The sequence below is a fragment of the Tyto alba genome, unplaced genomic scaffold (genome assembly GCF_018691265.1).
Source record: "Tyto alba isolate M040663 unplaced genomic scaffold, T.alba_DEE_v4.0 Super-Scaffold_1000006, whole genome shotgun sequence".
Taxonomy (NCBI): Eukaryota; Metazoa; Chordata; class Aves; order Strigiformes; family Tytonidae; genus Tyto; species Tyto alba.
Window position 1 is genome coordinate 8690695 of NW_024881272.1, and position 12074 is coordinate 8702768.

Sequence of the window (12074 nt, forward strand, 5' to 3'; positions counted from 1 at the left end):
GCGCTCCGTGGCGAGGGGCGCGGGATCACACTTTCGATGCCGGTGTTTTGCAGGGCTGCCTCCACCCTGAAGATATCCTGACAGCGTCGCCCAAGATGCTGCTGCCCTCGTCTGCCCAGCTGCCCGACCTGGGAACGCCCCTCTCTGCCCACCACCAAATGCAGCTTCTCCAGCAGCTCCTGCAGCAGCAGCAGCAGCAGACGCAAGTGGCCGTGGCACAGGTTCTCCTCTCCGCTTTCCCCGGGGGCAGCGACAGGGCTAGGGCATGCTACCGAGCCCCTCAGTGCTGCCTCCAGGCCGGGGGGCTCAGGCAGTGGCTGTGGGAGAAGCTGGGAGACAGGGGATGAGGAGGGACTGTCTCCCGGGCTGTGCAGCAAGGGGAGAGGAGTGGCAGTTTGCCCTGGCCCTGTCACAAAAGATGAGGTGCTTAGGTCTGCGTGCCACCAGGTTGCTTGATCCTTCGACCCCTGTCTGCTTGTGAGTGCCTGGCCTCAGCATTAGCCTCAGCCGACTGCTGCCTGGGCTGTGCAGCTGGAGGCTTGCTCTCCATGCAGGTATTTCTCATTTAAGCAGCTCTGGTTGCTTTATCCGACTCATTACCTTAGCTTTACTTGTTCCCTGACCCCTTGCAGAGCTCTCTGCAGTTGCTCAACTTTCTTCCTGGCCTGAGAGATCTGCTCCAGCAGCCTTCCTGTGCTTTCCCATGGCTTTCCTCTTCTCACATCAGAAAATCAGTACTGGTCCTTGTGGCCGAGCTGCTGCCCCCAGAGCACACGTGCCTCCTGCAGTCACAGGCTCAGAAGTAGCTTTCCCCTCTGGAAGAGGGACCTGCATCCTCGGGGGATCCTTTATGTCTGCCCAAGTATAGCCTTGCTGCAGGCAAAGGCAGGTCCCTCTGTGGCAGGGACTGCTCATCTTCAGTAGTTCCCAGTCTTTGTGTGCAGAGCCTTGCAGTGGCAATTTCTTTTTCTTCCTACTTCAGATTAAAAAAAAAATCTGAAATAGTGTAACGCCGTTTCTGGGATGGCAGCCACTGGCCTCAGCCCCCTCTCTCCAAGGGCTGATGCCCTGCTCTGGACCTCTGCCCACCCCAGGGTGATTCTTGTCCCAGGAACTGTCACTTAGCTGCTCTCTACTCCCTTCAGCATACGCCGTGAAGATTATGTGTCATTGTAATTTATTAATGAAAAAGTTGGGCCCTATCATGTCAAATGCCTTTCAGCCGACTGCATGCATTGCATCAACACTTCTGTCAAAGGCGCTTGTTATCTTCTCTCAAAAAGTACCAAGTCAGTTTGTCTCTGAGCACATGGTGGTGGGTACAGGCTTAATTCTTTACTAACAAAGCTGGGAGATCCACTGTGTTGAGCAGGATCTGTGCTTGGTCTATAGCTACGGGGACCATCCTGTAATTATCTCAGCCTCCAATTACTTGGCCGAGGATGAAATGCCATTTAGTTCTCTGGTTGACCAGACACTTAATTTTGCAAGGCGTTTCCGGATACCTGTGAAAGTTCATTCTCTCGAATGAAGGCCAGGTTTCCTTCCCGGGTCGTGTCCCCAGGGGGTTGGTGGCAAGAGATGACATTTGGGCTCTGCTTGCATCTTCTCCCGGCGTCACCTGAGCATCACCTGGCCCCTGCTGCAGGCGCCTGTGATGGAGATAGCCGCCGGCTGCGAGGAAGGATGACTTCCAGGCTGACGCAGCCAGCACCGAGCTTTGGCACCCACTTAGCATTTAAATGCGATTCCACCTCTGCCAGCTCAGCTTGGGGTCTCAGCTTCACCCACCAGCATTCGGCAGAGGGTCCCTGCCCCACTGCACTGCTGTGCCCCGCTGTCCCACCGCTGGCAGGAGGAGGAGGTGACTGTGGCTCCTGCAGCAGCGGTGTGGGGTGTCTCACCAGGCTGGGGGCCTGCCGGCAAACCAAAAGGGCTCTGTGCTGCCTGCTCGGAGTGTAAGGTATTGCACCTCCTTGCCCTTGGTCTGGCTTCATGGACGGTTGCAAGTCCCAGCCCCTTGCCTGGCCTCTAACTCTGCCCTGCCCCAGGCACTGCCCTGCCACCTCGCCGGCTGCGTTTGGGCAGCACAGGACAAAGCAGGCAGCACCCGCCTGCCAGCAGACCCAGCGCTGCCTCCTGGTACCCATCCAGGAGGGCAGGTGGCCCCCAGCTGTGCTGCTTTTGGGGCCCCGCAGCAGCAGCTCACGGCTTTGGCAGGCTACAGAGAGCTTCCCCCCTCTTCCCCAAGGTCACTTTCTAGGCCAAGGTAAAACTCTCTTTATTTGGAGGGGTGTGTTTTGGGTTTTTGTTTGTTTTTAAATCTGTGCTTTCCTGGTTCTCCATAAGCCTGGCTGGTTCAGTCCTTACTGGAGAGAGGAGCTCTTCTAGGAGCCGTGGGTGGGTGGCAGGAAGGGGTGCTGAGCTGGTGTGGCTCTGTGCTGCTGTCCCCGTGTCCCGAGCACTCCTGAGGCTCTCCTTGCTGGAGCTCGGATCAGAGAGCTGCCCCCGGGCAGGGGCTTCTGGCTGGTGTCACCCAGCAGCGTCCCACCCTCCCTGGGGCACGGTGCTGGTGATGTAGATGCATGCGTATGGGTAGTTATGCCGAAAACAATGGGCTTCTTGCCCACGGACCGCCCACTGGCTAACGTCCAGGCATTGCTTCCCGGGGCCAGGAGGATGAGCAGCCACCTCGTGTCCCCAAAGTCACCGTGTCTCAGCAGCGCTCTGCCATCTGTGTTGCTCCAGGCTTGTCGTGCCTGTCGCAGCCGGAGCCGCCTGCAGCTCCAGGGCAGCTCTGTTGCTCCAGCCCCAGCTAGTGTGACAGACGCCACTGGCAGGACCCTGTCTCTGGGAAACCTGCCCGAAAAAACAGCTTGGCCAGGGCCGGCTCGCGGCACATGGCCGCACCCCCAGCACCATCCAGTCGGTGGAGCGTGTCTTCTCTTCCACATCCATCTGGCTTCCTCCTGGGCCGCCCGTTTCTCGTGCATTTGCAGCACGCGTGCGTGACTGACCGTTTGGTCAGCACCACCTCCCTTTGCCTCGGGCTTTTCCACCAGAGAGGCCGGGGGACCTCGGGCTGGATTTGCTGAGCATGCCCTGGTGTAACACCGCTGCCTGCCCCCACCCTCCCCATTGCATCTGCGGGTACCCGCAGGGTTGCGGCTTCGTCGGATCGTTTGGTGGGGTGCTGGTGAGCCCTGGGAGATGAGCAGGGGTGGCTGGAGTCGGAAGCTCTCATCCCTCGAGCAGCATCTCCCACACGCTCACCCACTCTCCTCCTGCCACACAGGTCCACTTGCTGAAGGACCAGCTGGCCGCGGAGGCGGCGGCGCGGCTGGAAGCCCAGGCTCGCGTGCACCAGCTCCTGCTCCAGAACAAGGACTTGCTGCAGCACATCTCGCTCCTGGTCAAACAAGTGCAGGAGCTGGAGCTGAAGCTGGCAGGGAACACCACCAGTAAGCGCTCCTGCCCCTTCCTCTCCCCTCGCAGCTAGCTGGGTCTGTGGAGGACATGCATGTGGGTGTTTCTCTTGGGGTTTTTGTGCATTTCCAGTGGTCTTGTGTAGGGGAATATTAGTGCCCTTCTGGCCTGGCTCATGTGTGGGTGGCAGGGTGCTTGCATGCAGTGTGGGAAGGGGCATGGGGAGGGCTGTATGGCCAGACAGTCATATATATCCATCAGCCATATGTCCACTTTCCTCAGTGGCTGCATGGTCTAGGCCAGCTCTTACCTGCCCGAGAGCCCCTCCTTGACCTTCCTCTCCAGCAGATGAGGCCGTCAGCACCCTACAGGAGCTGGGGTGGGAGACAAACAACTTTTTATTCTGTAAAACTCTCTTTGTTGGCCAGCAGCAGCTCCTGGCACCACTGGCACCAAATGAGCCCTTCTAGACGGTGGTGGTGGGGAGGTTGGCACCCAAACGGCCCCAGACCATCCTCCCCTCTGGCCAGTCTGCAGCCAGTCACGGTGGCCGGGGGACACCCAGGCAAGCCAGGGTGGCACTGCCTGCCTCTCAGCTGTGCCCTTCTCTTGCAGCGGGCTCCCAGGACAGTCTGCTGGAGATCACCTTCCGCTCCAACGTCCTCCCCGTCCTCTGCGACCCAACCACCCCGCAGCCCGAGGACACCCACCCGCCGCCACTGGGCCCTGGCTCGGGCTTCCCCAGTGCCCTGGGCAGCCCCATAGGTAGGAACGACTGTCTGGTGAAGCTGGAGTGCTACCGCTTTCTGCCAGGCTCAGGGCCACCCGCCCCGGAGCCAGCGCTGGGCAGCCTGGAGCTCATTAAGTTCCGCGAGTCAGGCATCGCCTCTGAGTACGAGTCCAACACGGACGAGAGCGAGGAGCGTGACTCCTGGTCCCAGGAGGAACCGCCGCGCCTGCTCCACGTCCAGCCCAGGCAGGACCTGGGTGACAGCCTGGAGGATGAGATCGCGGTGTAGGGGTCGGCAGGAGGTGGTGCGGAGCAGCCAGGACCCCCCCGGAGCTGGGGCGGACCCTGTCCATAGCCGCCTGGCCCTGGCAGGGACGGGACAGCCCGGAGGGAGAGGGGGCAGAGGAGGGAGCGTGAGGCTTCCAGCACACGGCCGGGAGGTGTGCGGAGGTGAGGACGGAGCCGTGCCGAGGGGGAGTGCTGGGCGTGCTGTGCTCCAGCGTGTATGGGCTTGTGTGCTGAGCTGGAGCATCCCCGCTTCGCATCGGACAGCGAGCTGGAAGCTGCTTGTGCTACCCCCCTGGTCCCTGTCCCCCACACAAGCTGTGTTTCCAGGTCAGGCAGAAGCAAGGGACTCCCTGCTGGATTTGCCACTGCTGCTGATGGGGCAACAGTAAAGCAGATGAAGGTTTTTGCCGGGGGAATGAGAGAGCAGGCACAGGGCAGTGAGCAGGGACAGAAGGGACTGAGGAGGCAGTGCCAGGGCAGCGAGCGGGGACAGAGCCACTGGCAGGGGGTCTGTCTGTCTGAGTGTGGAGAGGGTGGGAGATGAGGCCAGGGCCATGCTAGCAGGGTGGTTGGGGTTGGTGACAGTGCACTGTCGATGTGGGTCCGTGAGTGAGAGGTGAGGCAATGGGGGACAGCAGGGACGAGCCTGGGAAGGAGATAAAGGGGTGAGCTGAAGTTGCGCAGGGTGGCTGGGCACAGGCAGCTCCTGGCAGGGTGATGGTGTTTGTGGCACTCCCAGCACAGGGTTTGTCCCTGCCTGAGGCAGGTGGAGGGTGTGCGGGCGCTGCCTGCTCCTCTCCCGGGCTGTGGAGCGGGGAAGAAGTCACATCTTGGCGCGGAGCAGGAAGCCAGGGCACGCAGCACAGGGTGTCGTTCCCCTCACCATCCAGTACTTCGGCTTCTCAGCATGGCTGCCAGGTTGCAAAGCCTTTCTGGTGCTCTTAAGTCATGTTCTCAAGCACTTCCCTGCACCCTCTATCACCACAAACTCCCCGCTTTGCTTTATAGACAAACCCTCCCATTTCCAGGCTGTCATTTGGTGCCAGACCAAGGCTGGGGGATGCAGTGCTGGCAACGGCCAGTGTGGGGGTGGGCACACTTGCCATCCCTCGATGGGGAGCAAACTGCTGGTGTTTGCAGGGGGGGCTCCTTCACGTCTCTGGTTTGCACTCTCCAGAAAAGTGAATCCAAGATTTCAGGATCCCCCACCAGACCCCAGGATGCCATGGCTGAGAGCTGTCTGTGAGGGCCTCCAAGGGATCCAGTGCTTATTTCTTTCCTGCACATTTATTAGCTGCCTGTTGCTGCAGCCTCTAAGAGGTCATGGCTGAGGGGGTACGAACCAGAGTCCTCATTTTCCCCTTGCTCCTTGTGGAAACACTCAATGAGGTGATGATTGACACGGTTGTCATGCTTCCCATATACCCTTCCAGCCTGCTTCTGCTTCGCTTTGTTGCTTCCCGGCTGCACTCGCCTTTGCCAGCTCTGTCTCTGCTAGACCTGCCTGCAACTAACCCTCAGCTGAGCACCTTCCGGACACGAGCCCCTGCTCTCCTCCAGGGTCCAGTCCAGCTGCTGAGGAAGGGCCATCGCTTCTTTCTGCCCTGGTCCCCATGGGACTGAGGGCAGCTGAGGAGTGAGGTGTGGGTGAGGCCCCCCGAGGTCAGTGTGCTATACACCCTCCACCACAGAACGAGGCTGGATGCTGAGAGGAGCTAGAGGGTCCTAGTGGGAAGGAAGGACATGTTTCAGTGTCCCCAGCAGCGACCTGGTGTCCAGGGGACCCCCCTGCCACCATCCACAGAGGGGACAGAGTGGGTGCTGGTTGCAGGGTGTCCCGGGTGCTCCTGTCCCCTGACTACTGACACCTCCATGTACCCTGCCCCGTGCCGCTGTGTGCCAGCCCCTCTGCTGGGGACCCTGACATCCCCCTGCCCCCTTGCAGCAGCTGGAGGTGAAGGCGGGGGGACTGGTCCCCCCCAGGGGAGAGAGGTGGGGATGGCAGCACACACGGGACATGGCGCAGGCAGGGCAGGGATGCATGGGTGAGCGTGGAGCGGGATTTTCATGTGGACAGACAGGGTCACGCAGGAGAGGGGACAGCAGGAGCTCGGCCGTAAGTGCAGAGCAGATGAAGGGAGAGCCTGGGAGGAGCAGCAGCAGGCAAGAGGCCTCTTCCAGGCTGGGCTGCCTCAGAAAGAAGGCAGGGCTGAGCCATCTCCCCGTGCCACCGCTCCTGCCCAGCACTGCCCGCCGGGGATGGTGGTGGATGCCCCGCGGGCTGAGGGGGTGCTGCCGGAGCCGGGTGGGACCCTGCCAGTGTCCTGCCTCACCACAGGTGTGTACATGTGTAAATGATCCTCCTCCTAACTCAGCGCTGCCTCCGAGACGCCTCTCTAGCCTCTTACTTTTGTTATGGACCTTGACTGGGGATTTATAGCTATATTTTTTGTCCTTTCTTTTCCTACAACTGTCGTGTTACTAACTGTTGACTCAATCTATCTGGGAAACCAATCTGTCAATGTAAGTGCACTTAACCCTTGGGTGTTGTCATTAGTCGACTGGCTTTTGCTAAATAAATCTTTCTATTTCTCAAGGCTTTCTGTTGTCTATTCCTTCTCACTGACTCTCTCTTTCTGTACTTCTCTCCCCCTCTGCGCTGGGAGCCAGCACTGGTGGTGGTGTCCCTTGGCCTTGCACAGACCCCCTCCCACTTCAGCATCCTCCCCTGCGGGACCCTTGCTTGTGGTGCCAGCCACAGGCTGCCCGTGAGAGCGAGGTACCTCAAACATTTCTGGGAGCAGAAGGGTTTCAGCCTTCCCCTTCAGCCACTTCACAGCGTAGCCTCTTCCCAGGCCTGACCCAACAGCTCCAGGGTGCCGAGAGGTTCCTGGCATGTGCAGAGCTCCCCACGGAGATGCAGAGATGCTAAGCAGCGCTTTCAGGGGCTCGGGAGATTTTTGGCTGCTGCGTAAGGAAAAGTCGAGAAGAGATTCTCTTAAAGGATGGCGGAAGTGTTGTGTAGGCAAGAGCAGCAGGCAGACAGGGCTGGCTGCTCCTAAACCAATTTATTCTGCTGCTGTCAGGAGTGATGGAGCAGTGCCCTCCCGCGGCAGCTGCCTGGCTGGCGGGGGCTACACGGGCACCCTGGGGGCTGCAGCCTCCTGTGCCTTGCACTCCTTCTCCCACAGAGCCTTGAGCCTGCGGTAGTACACCTTGCAGCTGTAGCCCTCCTGGGAGCTGTGCTGGATGTGAGTCTTGACCGACCTCAGCGTGGGGAAGATGCGGCAGCATGACATGCACTGGTAGCCACGCTGGGGCACTGGCTGCCACTGGGAAGCAGAGAGGATGTCCCTGACTGTGATGCTGGTTCTGCTGCTGGCCAGCCTGTCCCTCTCAAGGGGTTGGGGCTCATCTGAAGAGCCAGAGGAGGAGCAGACAATCTCCGAGAGGTCATCAGGCTCCTCATGCTCCTGGGTGCTGGTGGCCTGGCTGGAGGAGAGGCTGCCCAGGTGCTGCTGGGTGGCTCCTTTGGTGCACGTGAAGTAGCTGTAGGGTGAGAACCAGGGCCGGTAGATGGTGCGGGCAGGGAGCTCGCTGCCTGGCGAGGATGCGGTGTCGCAGGCTGCTGGGAAAAGGGTCTGCAGTGAGTCAGGGGTCCCTGCAAGAGCCAGGCCCCCCACAGGGTGGGGAGCGGTGCTGGGGACCCTTCCTCTCTGTCTCCGTGGGATGCAGAGGTGGCTGGCTCTGTCCCAGTGTGTCCCCCTGGCATGCAGGGGTAGAGGTGGGCGCAGGATGCTGGTGGGCACCAAGCACCAGCACAGCACAAGGCTCACCCAGCAGCCCGCTGGAGCCGTCCCACGGCGAGCTGTGCTGGCACAGGGGCAGCGGTGGCGGGGCCGAGCTGGCGCTCCCGGGGTCAGCACTCACAGCTTTGAGGATTCCTGCTGGGAAGACATGGGGGAGAAACCAGTGTAGCTCAGGTGGGGTGTGACTGCAGAACCCCATCAGGTCCCCAGAAAGGACCCGCTGCCACAGACCTGCCCCATCCCCTTTCCCCACCCGCGCAGGAGGACATGCCCAGCCAAACCCCGCCACGGCCCATCTGCCCCCAGGCCCTCGCTGTGCCGTGGGAGGCTGGTCCGTGCCATGACCGTGCCCAGGAGGTACAAGGCACTCCCCACGGGCAGTGCTGGCTGCCTGCACCCCCTGCCCGGCCGTGGCCAGGGAGCACCAGGCTCACCGGGCAGGCTGGCAGGGCCCCAGGAGCACGGGGCCTCCGGACTTCTTGTTTTGGTGCCGTGGGGCATGGCCCTGATGGAAGCGGTGGGCAGGACAAAGCTCTCCATCACCCTCCCGTGCGTGGCTCCTGCACCACGGTAGCCGTGCCATCATCGGCTGAAGTCACAAAGGGATGATGTCACGCGTGTGTACGGTGCACAGCAGGATGCTCCTGGGCGGTGTGCTCAGTCCCCGGGGTCTTGGGGAGCTTGGCCAGCACAAGAGGACAGCCAGCCTCGGTGGGGTGGGCAGTGCAGAGCCCGGGCTGTGGGTGCCCCCAGAGAACCCCACCACCGCTTTGCAGATGTGTACCTGATAAGGGCCCCGTGTGAGTCTCATCTCCACAGGCAGCATGGCAGATCTGGGCAGGGGGTGGGCAGCACACCTCGCTCGGCAGCGCGGAAGGGACAGGCCCGCTCTCCCCTTGCTATTCCCTTGGTAAATCCTCTCTCTCTCTTTCTTTCCACAACCTGCTTTCCAAGTTGCTTGGTGTCAGGTAAGAGACGCTCTTGGTGTGTTGGCAGTGCCGGCGTGGAGCCCTGGGCTCGCTGCTACCCCCGTCTCACCCCATGCTGTCCCCGGTGCATGCATTGCCCTGGCACGGCTGCAGGAGCAGCCTCCCTGCCACCCAAACTGTGTTCCCCTGCTGCTGGGTTGGGAGCTGACGGGCAGCTCTGGGATGTGCTGTCCCTGCTGGGGTCCCCCTTCCAGCCCAGCTTATACCCCTTCTCTGTTCCCTTTTCCCCTCCAGTGGACCAGAGCATGTTTGAGAATGCCAGCGCCAGCGCAGCACCCACCCCACAGGCGCAGCACGTCCCCACCATGGCAGGCGTCCCGCCGCAGCCCTCCCGTCCCGCCGGCAGCCAGCACCTCCGCAACCTGGGCAAGGCCGTGGGGGCCAAGGTGAACGACCTCCTGCGTCGCAAGGAGCCGGCCAGCCTCCCCAGCGTGGGAGCGATGGAGGTGAATGCCAGCGCTGGGGCCATGCTGGGCACAGGACCACTGGCCAGCGAGGACGGGTGAGTGTCCCCACAGCGTGCACCCCGCGGCGGGGCTGGTGGGACGGGCTGGAGGGGCCTCAGCATGGGGCTGTATGTGACTTCTCTTCTGTGCTTGCAGGGCAGTGGGGCTGGATACCTTTCCCCGGCTGGACCCCCCACCCCCCGTCACCAAAAAGCGGACACCACGCGCCCTGAAGACCCCGCAGGACATGCTCATCGCACCGCAGCCGATGGGGACCAGCCCAAGGAGCAGCACGGAGGAGCTCCTCAAACTGCCTGTAGCCCACCCTGACCCCACAGAGGAGCAGCTGGTGATGAGGGACCCGTCCCCACCGGAATGCCCTGGGGTCCCCAGCATGGTGGACACCCCAGGGCCCAGTGGGGACCAGCCTACTGGTGCCTTCCCTGTGCCTGACCTTATCCATAAGGGCAGCCTGGAGAGCCAGTGGCGAGCGGGCGAGCGGGCCACCGAGACCTCACCCCACATGGAGAAGCCTTCCCAGAGACCAGGGCTGGAGCACGAGCTGCCAGGGAACACGGGGCAGCAGGAGCCACATAGCCCCAGCTGGGAGGTGGAGGGCCCCCATCCTGACCTACTGTCCTTTGAGTAGCAGCGGGGGAGCTGTGACAGGGGGACTGTGGGGGCTGGCTCTCCCAAACATGTCTCTTGCTGCCACTTGCCATTTTTGGGTTCATTATTTTGGAGAGGGGGGAGCCCTGGGGTGACAGGAGCCATTGCTACCCCAGCATGGGGTGTGGAGAGCCATGACACCCCACTTCTCCCCGAATTCCCAGGAGAGGTACAGCCTATCCCGCCATGGCTTCTGCAGCCCCGTCACGGGCCTATTCGCTGGTCAGTGCAAAGCTCCCGTCCTGCCACGGTGCCACCATCCTGTCTGTGGCTGGGGACTTGAGGGTGGGCTCGCTCAGCAGCCCGGGTCCTCATGCAGGGGTACAAAAGTGCCAGCCTGCCCTCAACCCCACCGTTGACTCTGCCAGAGTGAGCATCCTGTGAGAGTCCCACACTGCTCCCCACGTCTGCACTGGCTGCCCTGATCGGAGGATTTTCCAGCTTTTGCCGTGTGCTTGCTGAGATACCTCTCCCCGGGGTGCTAGCAGGCTCACCCAGCCCTAGTGCCTGGTGCCAGGGAGCCAGGACAGCAGACGTGTCCAAGACCTTCTCCCAGGTCCAACCTCTTGGCATTAGTCTGCCCAGTGCCATCTCTTTTGCAGCAGAGCCCCAGCCACAGGAGACCTGCTTGCATCGTGGTCACCTTGCTGGCAGGGAGCTGAGTTCCCCATGAGAACCCCCGTCCAGCTCTCCCTTTTTTCCTGGTCTCGCCATGGACTGGACCAACCTGCCCAGAAAGGGCCGTGTGGGCCAGCACCACTGCTCTCCTTTATTTCCTGGGATGGCGACATTTTGCAAGACTGGGACAAGAAGCCACGTGGTCCTCTGATCCTGCTCTGTGATTGTTTCCCCATGAATTATAGGAGAGATTAGCCAGCCTGTGGACCCCTGGGCTGGTGTAAGGAAGCAGCTGTGAGGTGGCACTTTTTTGCCTAGAGCTTTTACGTGCATCCTCACTGCAAAGGTGGTTTTGAGAGGAAAAGCTGCAAAGGTGAGATTTAGGCTGGAGGAGGCTAGGGGCTCATGGATGGGGCACCTCTGCCTGTGGCTGTTCTTGGGCCACAGAGGGTGGTCGGACTGAAGAAATGTCTCGCCACGTTGTGATCCTGCTGAAGGAAGCAGGAGGCCATGAGCGTGAATCCCTTTGCCCTGGGAGCAGGCGCCGTGGCTCCCTGCCCGGTGGGATGGTGGGTGCCATGGTGGCACCAGGGCTCTGCAGTGCTTGGCCCGCGGGAAGGCCCAGCGCAAGAGCAAAGGAGACACCAGGGGCAGGCGGAGCCCATGGTGGGTGCTGAGGTATAACACACCCTGTGTATAATGTGGTTACGCTGTGCATGGCCAACGCCGCCCCACAAACAAATCTATATGAGTATGTATATGTGTATACTGCCTAGACGTACACTGCATTGTATATGTTGATGAAAACAAGGGCTTGTAGCCACTCTTTGAGGAACCAGCATCTTCCAACCCTGCCGATCACAAGGGAACCTCACTGCTGGTCCAGTCCCTCTATTTATGTTGACTAGGGTGTGTGTGTAGTTTGGGACAAAAGATGCAGATTGCACAATAAATTTTTTTTTTTTTTTTTTTACCCACTGAACACTTAGCAGTCTCTTGATGGGAGAGGACCACCCGCACCCCAGGTTGGTGTGGTCCCGAAGCCCCCTGATGAGGCCGGGGACCTGCCGGGCGCTCCTGCGCGGGGGGTGCAGGGCAG

The 12074-nt window shown here is 61.0% G+C and overlaps 3 protein-coding genes across 6 annotated transcripts in view; 2 read left to right on the forward strand and 1 right to left on the reverse strand.

Annotated features, from left to right (window-relative positions):
- LOC104361263 (nitric oxide synthase 1 adaptor protein) overlaps positions 1-7043 on the forward strand; it is a 42220-nt gene extending 35177 nt beyond the window's left edge. For 3 of the 4 annotated variants that reach the window (XM_042783993.1, XM_042783997.1, XM_042784004.1), the window contains 3 exons: positions 54-221; positions 3296-3461; positions 4042-7043. In XM_042783993.1, coding sequence (XP_042639927.1) covers positions 54-221; positions 3296-3461; positions 4042-4445 — 738 coding nt within the window. In that variant the 3' untranslated portion in view covers positions 4446-7043. The remainder of the gene's footprint in view (positions 1-53; positions 222-3295; positions 3462-4041) is intronic. The other variant, XM_042784000.1, reaches the window with a different exon arrangement.
- A 175-nt stretch (positions 7044-7218) lies between these two features.
- SPATA46 (spermatogenesis associated 46) lies at positions 7219-8793 on the reverse strand. Its single transcript, XM_032998697.2, has 2 exons — positions 8679-8793; positions 7219-8045 (listed from the first exon to the last, which is right to left on the reverse strand). The coding sequence occupies exons 1-2, from the start codon at positions 8791-8793 to the stop codon at positions 7579-7581; spliced, it is 582 nt and encodes a 193-aa protein (XP_032854588.2). The 3' UTR covers positions 7219-7578.
- On the forward strand, positions 8774-11957 carry CUNH1orf226 (chromosome unknown C1orf226 homolog). The gene is given in 4 exon segments (XM_032998696.2): positions 8774-9014; positions 9017-9084; positions 9463-9744; positions 9845-11957. Coding segments are annotated over 4 exon segments (999 nt in total). The 5' UTR covers positions 8774-8858; the 3' UTR covers positions 10338-11957.
- The last annotated feature ends 117 nt before the right edge of the window (positions 11958-12074 follow it).